The sequence below is a fragment of the Phoenix dactylifera genome, chromosome 14 (assembly GCF_051530095.1).
Source record: "Phoenix dactylifera cultivar Ajwa chromosome 14, Ajwa_hap1_PhDact_Kaust_v1.1, whole genome shotgun sequence".
NCBI classification, from domain to species: Eukaryota; Viridiplantae; Streptophyta; class Magnoliopsida; order Arecales; family Arecaceae; genus Phoenix; species Phoenix dactylifera.
Genome location: NC_143203.1, coordinates 20,316,957 through 20,328,159, shown reverse-complemented (window position 1 = coordinate 20,328,159; position 11,203 = coordinate 20,316,957). Strand labels below are relative to the sequence as shown.

Sequence of the window (11,203 nt, the reverse complement as noted above, 5' to 3'; positions counted from 1 at the left end):
CGCGTGCGTGAGTGTATCTACGGAAGATTTCATGTCAGTTCGCCTGAACTTATGGTACCGCCAAAGAAACGCGTGAAGGGCTGCAGTCTCCGACGTGGAGGTTCCAACGAAGGATACAAGAGAGGCCCACACGGATTTTGACAAACTTAAACACGTGCTAGGAAAATTTTGGTACATGACGGAGATCGAACATTCCTCGTACGTTCCATGCAAGGAGCTATCTCAAGAATGTCAACCTTAATGTTGAGAAATGTCTTCTTGCTGCTATTTGTTAATTTGTTCTTGGCACCGTGCTTTGGGATTATGCATGTGGGGTAACTAAGCAGAGCAGTATCATATTCCCTCTCCATCGTGAAGTGGTAATTTACTAAGCTAATTTTTTGGTCCTGTTATGAAGTGTTTTGTCTCATGTTGAATATTGAACGTTTAATTGTTAGAAGAAGGCTGCTCTTTAAGCTTTTGAAATGTTAATACTACAGCATAAATCCAGTTTTAGCATTCGGAATAGGTTATATATATATATATATATATTAATTTTGTGCCGGTTTAAAGAGTCATAGCTAACATTTATTTTGCATGCCTGAGATTGTACATATTGAATCATAAGAACCGAGATTCAATTAAACTATCATATTCTCCTTATCATTATAAAGATCAAATAGTTACGCAACAGCCCGAAAACAAAGTTACTCAACATTATATACATCATTGACTTACCCAGAACAAGATTCTTTAATCTCATTTTAAGGCAGAATCCTAACACTGGTCTACTACCAACTCCTTCACAGCCCGTTGCAACACAATGAAAGTTCAACTCACCCTCCAAACAGCTACCAACCAAGTCTCGGAAGGACACTCATATTAGGACCAGTTTAATTTATCCGATTTACTCAAAAAAATAAGAAGACGAGCATGTACAACTCAGGTAATAATGTAATATGGTTAACCTTGGGACCAAAATAGAGAGCACTTCATTAAGGTGATCTTAAAACCTCATGCAATGGTCACACATGCCAGGTTCACGAAGATGGACAAAAGGACCACTTCGGGTCTGGGCCAATCTGAGGCTTTTTAAAACAGAGGAGCCGCGTGCAGAGGCCGGCAATATTATATTCTTTTTCCCTAGAATTTTATATCAACTTGACCTAACTCTAGCCCATTGATATTTCTATTAACTGAAGCCTAATGCAAGCCATGCAAGTGCGAGGCACTTCCTGTGGCTACAATCTCTCAACCTCTATAATTTAATAACTACACTAGATTTTGATAGTCTCCCGTTTCTATCTCAAATTAAGAATAAACCCAAATAAGACATGATGAGAGATGATACAGTAAAATGGTGACAGATGACTGCAAAACATTAGCCTTGTAATCAGATGGTGTGGCACTCAGTAGTTTTAGATTCAATGTCGAAATGGACGGTCGTCAGCCAACCAACCCTTCATGCTTACCAATAATTCTAATCATAACAACAGATCTACAAGTTTACTTCAAATATTGTAATGGCAACAACGAGAGTCTAAGACCAAGATCAACAAAACAAATACAACAGAGGTATAAGGAATTACCTCCCTAACCACACTTGGAACCATATATCAACTTACTAGAACTCTCCGTCAGCTCAGAATTGCTGTTAGGAGCCTATTAAAGCAGACGATCCATTGATTCAAACCTTTTATAAGTTGGCATGCTATTATATCAGACATCGATGTCCTTCAATCCATGCACCTTGACATCATGGCTAACACCTTCCCCTACGGGCAATTAGCCCTGGCCAACTCCGCAGTGAGCAGGTTGACAGCCTCTCCAAATACACCTCTAAAACCAGGCTCATATTTCAGATATCTCTTGTATCATAGCACAAATTCTCCCAGTTATTTCAAACATTATACCACAGTTATCCAGCCAGAATATACAGTTCATGCAAACGAGCCATACTTAAACACGCTTGAATCATATGACTGATGGATAGCATTAACACATGCAGTAGGTCAGGTACAAGAGTCAGTAGAATAAGCAGCTTAGTCCATTAAATCTTGAGCAAAAGCTTAGGGCATTAAATCAAGATGACAGGTCTAAAACTTTATGGAGAACAGAAAAGATGCTTGACCAAGCTCTGTTCGAGTAGTTTTCCATGTATGTACAGCTATGCCCACTAACGGGGGAATTAAGAATCCCTCCAAATCTAGGTACTAACAATATAATACATTCTATGCTCTCTTCTCTCTGCCGTAATAAGACAGTTTAAATATAACCCCCAGAATAACCCTCTTCTGGCATCTGGTCAGCATGTCATGATAGCAACAATGCAGCTGCCCAGGGACCATCTTTGGGCGTCATCGTCATTGGCTGCGGCCGCTGCTGTCACCATGAATGAAGGGGGAATTCCCCTCATAAGGAATCACCAAATATTGTGGACAACACAAGCTCCTGCACAAACTTGCTCCTCCAAGTTCTCTCCTCCTGGTCTTTCTTGGATAGAGATGGCCCAACACTGGCAGGCAGGCAACTAAAGGTTAGGCAAATAAAGTGAAAATTTCTTTTATAAGCACACTGGGTAACAAGATGCATGGAAAAAGAGCCTTTTTTGCCAGAGTCTAAGCATGGTGATAATTCAGCAGTAGGTAATCGATGTTTGAATATTTCCTAAACTCTCACTCAGCACTAAGATGCAAAGCAGCAGTTCCCAAGTGCTCAGTGGATTGGAAGGTCAAAATGCTAAATACGCATTAAAAGATATCTAGACCTTTTGCAAAATCTTAAAGACTCAAACGCTGGGTGATGCATCTCTTGCCGGTTTCTTTTGATAACAGGAAGGAGTTTTTTTTTCACCCCTTCTAATAACGTGTTGGGCGTTGAGCATGAGAAGGGAAGGGGAAGATTAGATGCATAGGCATGTTTGGCTACAAAATAAAAGGTAGCACTCCAATACTCATACACTCCTCAACCCTCAGAAAGGTTGTGTTTGGTCCCAGGTCTCATTAGTTCAAACTTTAGGCACTTCATTACATCGGCACATTCTGGCCGAGAAAGGTCTATGTCAGGGTTTACTCATACACTCCTCAACCCTCAGAAAGGTTAAAGGCCAAGCACTCGTTCTGCCTCAAACCCATCCGTGATTTTGTGACACATAAATAACTCATTTATATTTAATGATTATACATTTGACTTACAAAATTTGGTCGGAATCAAATGCCTATGGTTCCATCTTGATAGGGTTACTGGGTTAAAATTGAATGATCACAGAAATAGATTTAACTGAAATCTGAAAGAATGAGGACAGAAAAAGAGTAGCACAGCAGGCAGACCAGAGAAAATTACAAAGATCAAAGCAATTTAATTTAGCACTTACCTTCTTTTAAAGTGTGAATTAAAACAAATATACTTGGGACTTTATTGCAAAGGAAGGATGAGCAGATAATTTGCATGATCCCATGAAGGGCATTCGTGCTTGCATTCTGTTGTCAAATGTAGATGTTTAGGGAATAACAAAAGGCATTACCATGTTCAATTGAGTCAGAGGCAGTTAGCAGTTGGGGATTTCAGGAGTTGAGCAAGGTGTTCTAAAAGCATTAATACAGACAGAACAATCAAAACTGCCAAAGGAAGACACGAGAATGAGATAATCTAGAAGGCCTGGGATGGATGGATCCCTACGACTAATTCTAATGCCTCTACAGTGGTGAGATACGCATAGGAGTTAGGAATGTGACACCATTTTTTTCTTTTCATGGGGAAAAGAAATACATGCCAACAGGAAGATGATTTCGTATGCTGCATCATATAGATTAAGCATAGAGAACACCAGAAGGATGGAATAATTTGGATTTGGCAATCAAAAAGCTTGCTCATGCTTAAGTGCTGGTGTCCAAATAAATATGGAAAAATCCATCATACAGGAATAGAAAGATTCTAAATTATATGGCACTCTACACAGCTTTTAATACCCATTGCCCACCCTCACAGAAAAAAGCATGCTTTGTTATAAGTTTACATTGGAAGTACTGGTCCCACTGCCAAAACAAAGCTATAATACTCCTATAAACTGCAAATAATGTGCAGACTGAGCAATAGGAGGCCTAAAATTCACCTTTTTAATAGTCCTAATAAAGTCATGACCTGATAGGAAGCAAACAGAGTGCATTTTTATATTAATAAAAATTGAGAAGCTTAATTTGGAATGTAATTTAAAATGTTCCTTTTCTCTGTATTCCATTTCTTGTTTGTGTAGTAGGGGGAATGAGGGATAATTATGCCTGCTTACCTGAGGATATTAGTTTTGTTTTTCCACTATTCTCTTGGTCTCTAATTGCTTGAGCTTTCTTCTTATCAAGCCTCCTTAAATTTCACAATTATAAGGAAGATACCACAGCTAATTCCATATTCAATTCCTTTGAGGTAGGTTTCTCCAAATGAGAATAAAAACAACAAATTCACTACCAAGCTTATCAGATAAACTTTCACATTTGCTACACTCTCCAGACTCTTGACAAATTCTTTCTGCTATTTCTCTTATTATCCTATTTACCATGCATAATGCTCACCCCAGTAATTAAAGAGCCCAATTGTCACTTAGAGACACCTCACACCAGACATACCCCCTCACCTTTTTTGGGTAGAACCTTCTAATACTAACTAAACCTTCAAATCCTAGATTCTCTCAATCTGGTTCTCGTTCACCTCGAAGGTGATCGACGGTAACCAGCACTGCTCAGGGAATTGATCAAGGTGAGTCTCTTCCCTCTCTTTCTCTCGCTCTCTCACTTCTATTTCTCCCTCTCTACTTCATTTTCTTTTCTTTTTTCTGATGTTGTAAACCCCATAAGGAATGGGTTTTGGTCCAACCCTTTAAAACAGGAATTTTTTATCATGGTTATCTTTTTCTTTCTTTCCTTTTTCTCTTCTCTTTAGCTTTGGAGTGAGAGCTTAGGATGCGCTAATGAGCATCCATCGTTGTGAGTGGTGTATGTTTTCAAGACATCCAAGCTAATGATCTCCAACAAGATATTCCACCCCTTGGAAAGTAATAATGCTCTGTTTTCTTTTTTTCTCAAAAAAATATGGCTGTGATTTGGAGGGTTTCAACCTCATGCATCTTTATAGTTGCTATGTTTTATATTTTGAAAATTCTGTTTTTTATTTTTGAAAATTGTTCTCAACAGGAGTAACTACTAACTAGTCAAATAGGGTAAATTCAATAATATACACTGTAAAATAGAGAAACGAAAGTTTTGTATACTTGAATGGGATTTGAACGCAGCCACAATCAATAGAGAATGACTTCTCTATCATTTGAGATAAGACATTAATTATCATAGATAATTGCATTCTATAAGTCTAACAAAAACAATAAAATTGTGATAGATTTATAAGTATTGTATTTTAAGTAGAACTCACGCATTAATTGTTAAAGATGTATCTCTATTGTCATGTGATGTGGACAGTTTATTGAGAAAATACATGTTTTAACCTATAATTGAAATATATGAAGTTATAGATTGTTTATAAATTTTGTATAAATTCTTTATATAAATTTTGTCACCTAGGTGGCTGCCTAATCACCTAGGCCATTGGAGGGTCCATTGTCTGGGGCCACCTAGACTATTTGACAACTATGGCTAGCCGAGAGAATTGCTTCCCAATCTACTGACCTAATGGTCTCTATGAGGATGATATTCCCCATGCACCTGAATTCTAATTTGAACTTTTTCTAACTTTATAATGGTACTTTAGCAAGAACTGGAAGTTAGCCATGGAAGAAACGACCATGCTCATTAAAACATTGGAAGTAGCTGTACCTAGCCAGTGAATCACCTACCTGAAGGAAAAGTTAACAAATTAAATGCTCAATTAGTCACTAAATGACATGCAGAGATATGGGGTGGACTTTTCACTCCTTTCTGTCCTCTTACAAAATTGAATCACATATAGGTTAGTTGCTGTAGTGACTTAAGGGTGGCATGGCTACCATTCCAATGGGATATTGCATGGTGACCTGTGAAATCGAACCACGTATTAGTTGTTATGGTGACTTACGGGTAGCATGACAATCATTTCAACTGGATATTGCAAAGCAATCTACATGAAGTTTACATGGAGCAGCTATATACACCTGTTGCTCAAAAGGAATCAGCTAAAATAAGAAGAATAATGATTTTCAATTTAAAGCAGGGTTTCCAAGTTTTATTAAATCAAGTAAAAAAAAGGATGTGCTTCAGGTTAAGGAAAAGCAAGTAAAATCAGTCTATAGATGATATCATGCTCTAATATCACGATGACTTTCAGGTTAAGCAGGATCACGGCACCATCCAAGCTCAATGCGCGAAGCATAATTACAATGCTTATGTCTATATATGATCTCATGCTCACTTGCAGCAATGAAGAAGAGGTTGAATAAGCGCTCTAATACTAAGTCATTGGGACCCGTAAAATATTTGCCACCCATCAAAGTAAGCAAACCTATAACTGAAAGAAGATACATGATAAAACTTAAACTACGATGATTGGATCAAAATACAGAACTTGGAGTGCAATGGGAAGATCTGATAAACAATTTCATGGCATACCTAGTCGGAAGATTAGACATAACATTTGTTGTGAGCCAGAGTAGCCAGTTCATGCACCTCATATCAGTAATCATTAGTTCCTATACTTTAAAGGAGCTCAAACAAGGTAAATCATCTAGCTTTAACAGTCCACTGGAGGCCTTAATGCGTCATCTTTTCTTTGGTCAAATCAAGATTGGTGGATAAGATCTTCAATATGACAGTCTAAAGTTCTGTACACAATACTAGACTTCCATTACAATTAAAAGAGAACTATCATGCATACATGAATCAATGCACACAGAGGCACAGAAAATGCACTAGGTAATTAGATCCAATCAAGCCAAAAAAGCTCCCTAATTGGATAAAAAATTACTATGAAACAAAAAAAGCATTTACAAACCAAAAAAATATTTTCCACATTCAGTTAATAAAAAAAATCAACATAGCAAAACCAAAAAAATTACCAGAATTGACTACACTAGAATAAGAGATCTCAATTTATTTGACACAAGTGGCGGCATGCATTTCTAGAGACGAAGTTAAAAAAAAAAAAAAAAAAAAAAAAAAAACAAGTAACATAACTACTAATGCCATTTGAAAATAAGACTATTTCTCCCCTTAGAAGTCCAATTTATAGTTATGAACATACTATGCCATGTCCTTATACAAACAAATGATTGATCAGGAAAGAGTAGAAAGTAATTCCAAATCATTTTTCTCATCATCTTACAGAAACACTTTTTCTTTCAGAGTAATCAAGTGGAAGTCAGTGAATCTTGAAGGATTACCACCACCTTATTGGAAATATAATGGAAATTATCATAACATTAATGAAAAAGAGAATATAATTGAGGGAAAATGCCAATGTTTCATACCTTTCTACTGCTTTCTCATCTGAAGTTTTGTCATTCAAGGATTCAGGCTTTACATCTTTTGATAAATCAGCCACTGGAAAGTTAAGAATAAATGATGACAGCAATGGATCAGGTGCAGCATTGGAGGGAGAAAATGTAAATGAAGACCCCCCAGAAAGAGATTGTAGATTCCCTTCTCGCAGATCCTTTCTCAACAAAGAAAGTGTAGAATGCGACCCTGATGAACCTTTACGGAATCTCCTCCTACACTGCATGTGAATTATTATTAAGGAATTCAAAGCCTACTGCTCAAAATCAAACATGACATTTGCGCAAAATGAACAAAGTAAAGATAGCTTGACAATTTAACAATTTGATTCGTAGAGCAGGGTTTGGTGTACAATAAACAACTATAGTGCATCTAGAGACAAAAACAAAAAATATTCATTGCTACACATAAGACATATGATATCAACGACAAGAAGATAGGATATCTTAAAGAAACTCGCATGATGCACTGTTAAGTGCCCAACCATGTTCGTGCCAACCCTAGATGCACAAACAGGACATACCTGCATTAACAAACAAAAGCCAGTTCTAAGCAACAATATGTTTCAATACACATATGCAGAATTTTAAAACATAAACAGACAAATACTGCAAATGATTATTTCTGGGCCAATGATAAACGAAAAAAAAAAGGAGAAGTAAAAAAAAAAAAAAAAGATTGTCTCACAATTCCCCAAAGAAAATTAAGAAAGCAGAATAAACAAAATAACCTAAAAAATGTCATATTCACATCAAACGGGCAATCACCTTAAACCAAAAACAAAAACTTTAAAACACCACTAGATCATATAAAAAAGTTCCACAGTTTTACTTGCATTTCTAGATTGCAAGATACATTAAAATTTGATGTGATTCTGTACCTGAAAATTTAAAAATCAAAGTGCATATGTATTAAATCAAGTATCTATGACCTTTCATGTGCAACCACTAATATCTGATTTGAAGCATGCCAAAGAAGGTGATAAAGGCTTTATGGCTTAATTTTTTTTTTTGCTCAAGTCATTCAATAAGATCAAATGGAATTTCACTTGCTTAAACTAATAGAACTGCGCTCTTTTTTCACATAGTAAACAACATATAGAGTTTAGATATCCCATGCTCTCAGACATATAATTCCAGGTTGTCCAGATTTAATGCCAAGCACCTACCTCAATCAACTCAAAAAATGCTTAACAGGAGCAGCAAAAAATCATCAAATAATTTTGGCAACACCAACACATACTTTACTGCATTAGTATTGAAAACTGGCATGAAGTACATCCTACACGCATCCAAAAGCACTGTGTTCCATAAATCATCAGTCAAAATAGAGGCCGTTCTTCATTTCTCCACATTCTTTACTTCCTATTATATCTCTTTATCACAGTCATCCATGTTTTCATGTGCCTGGCACATGATGGATATGGATGAATGTCCCTTTTGGATATACAACAGATGTCCGGTGGGGGTGTTTTATATATCAGCAAGATCTAAAAGCAAAGAGGTAAATCTAAAGGTAAACAAAGAAAAATATCTTAGTGACTAAAGCAAAGGAAAGTTAGTTTTTATAGATTCCAGAAAAAATCATGTATCAGTCTTTTATCCAACAAAATTCTTTAATTTATAGCAGCAATCTATAAAGTTCAATTAGTAGCATTCTAATTTGCAGTCTAAAATTGTCCCACCCTGCCCATCCAGCAAGCTCTAAAAGCAGCATGGACATCCTAGACCATTACTAACAACATTCCAACGATATCCGCTTGTCTGTACAACTTCAAGCCAACTGTCAAAGAGGTGGAAAAAGATGACAGGATCTACCATATATGCATACTAAATTTCTAACTACGCAAGCAAACAAGAACCAATTGATGTGATTTTATACAAGACTAGACCTTGAATTCATATCCTACCATAGAACTTATGCAAACGAACAAAAAAAACTGAATCTCATTAATTCTAAAATGAGAAAGACCAAAATCATTATAAGATGGTATCATAACAAAGGGGAGCTCAGAATCCACTCATAGTGGCCGCATAAAGAATTGCTTTCACTGAACAGTGAATTGGACTTCAGCATACAACGCACTCACACAGGAAATCTTAAATAATCAATTTATCAGATATGAGTGACAAGAAGAAAATTAAAATCATTCAGAACAAAGCAATAAGTTATAAGAAAAGTTTTAGCATCACTGGTTATTGAGTGGAGAAAAACACCAAAAATCCAACTATTAAATAAATGCAAACAAGAGCTTCAGAATCAGACAAGAAGGAAAACCTTTAAGAAAAAGGGGTTTTTAAGCGTATACCCTCCTAAATATGCAAAATTTCATGAATACCGCCATAAAGTTGCTATTTGCATGTATACCTTATAAATATTTATTTTTGCTTGTCACAATTACAGTCATTTTAATTTTAAACCGCTTATTTCTTAAGTACGTTGGATGGTATAGATACATATGCAAAAAAGCAAGAAAGAAAGGGTATACATAAAAAACAAATGTTTTATGAGGCTATATACAAAAATAGCAACTTTGCAGAAATATCCATATAAATTGGCATATTTAGCAGGCTATACACTCAAAGACCCAAAAAAAAATAGCAGGCTTACTAAATATCACTTCCAGACGCTTAAAACCCCAAAAAAATTTAGCAGGCTTACTAAATATCACTTCCAGACGCTTAAGAATCCACTTTTTTCCATGTTACCGTTCATCCCATCAAGAAGATGTTTCATAATCCAACTTTTCCAGAAAAACGCAACAAAGATCCCAACTTTTATCAATTATTTACACTAAAATCCCCCAATAAACTTTGTATTCCCTTAATACATGAAAACCCAAGCAGTTCTGGTGCATCTTGAATTCTCAAAAGGGCCAGTAAGGGCCAGAAACGAAACGATACCCCATTTTTGGCCTCAACCGGGTGCTCTTCGTCGATATGGCAGCAGAGCCCCACGATATCAAAATCCTCGGAGCAGAACGGACACCGGAACTCTGCGCTCGAATCCTCAGCCCCTCCATCGATCTCCTCATACCCAAGGCACAAATCTACAAACCAAAACACCCAATGAAACCCCACTCGGAACAAAAAAGAACTCCGAACCTAGACCATCGACTACCAGATACTCAATCCTCACCGAATCGGGATTGGAGGACGGACTGGTGGCGCTTCGAGGCGGCCGAGAAGCGGCTCCAGCAATCAGCCTCCATGGCTTCCTCCTCCCTCCGGTGTTCCCCCAATCCAAGCTTCTAGTCCCCCGGAGAGCAAGCAAAAGCCACGGAAACCAAGCAAGACAACACTGATCCCTCCTACCCTCATATAAAATTTACAAGGGCGATATATAAGAGAAAGAGCTCCGAGCTCATTTGGGGAAAAGGCGGCGAAAGAGCTCAGCAATTGCTTCCTGGGAGAGCAAGAAGAGAAGAAGACGAGAAAGAGACAGGCAGAGACCACCGACCCAGGAATGTTAGAGCTTTTTGGAATTATATAATTAGTCCCGATCGTTCTCCGCAAGAGGGAATGCCGCCCGACGTGTACACGTGGCGAGATTCAAATCGTGGCGAGGAATGCTCGCGGCTGCGGGAAACGGGCCGTTAGTATAGTACGCATAAAGTTGGTCGAGATGTTGTTATGCGGGGATCGAGATCGGACCGAGATGCGTCTACTGATTGGTTTAGATCAAATCAGACGGCAGAGATTATTGTCGCATAGAGATTATCTAGGATAACCGGTTTGCGAGATATCTACAGC

At 37.4% G+C, this 11,203-nt stretch overlaps 1 protein-coding gene across 4 annotated transcripts; it reads right to left on the bottom strand.

Moving 5' to 3' along the window:
* Nucleotides 1–1,918: 1,918 nt before the first annotated feature.
* On the bottom strand, nucleotides 1,919–10,915 carry LOC103712615 (protein DEHYDRATION-INDUCED 19 homolog 2-like). Of its 4 annotated transcripts, none has more exons than XR_015973145.2 (6): nucleotides 10,590–10,915; nucleotides 10,355–10,500; nucleotides 7,897–7,974; nucleotides 7,424–7,677; nucleotides 6,567–6,778; nucleotides 1,919–2,494 (listed from the first exon to the last, which is right to left on the bottom strand). XR_015973145.2 is itself a non-coding variant. In XM_008799180.5 (5 exons), the coding sequence occupies exons 1-5, from the start codon at nucleotides 10,660–10,662 to the stop codon at nucleotides 2,392–2,394; spliced, it is 654 nt and encodes a 217-aa protein (XP_008797402.4). In that variant the 5' UTR covers nucleotides 10,663–10,915; the 3' UTR covers nucleotides 1,919–2,391. The 4 variants fall into 4 exon arrangements, 2 of the variants coding, with proteins under 2 accessions (XP_008797402.4, XP_008797403.4); XR_003386686.4 differs by lacking the exon at nucleotides 6,567–6,778 and adding an exon at nucleotides 5,819–5,995; XM_008799180.5 differs by lacking the exon at nucleotides 6,567–6,778.
* Between the last annotated feature and the right edge of the window lie 288 nt (nucleotides 10,916–11,203).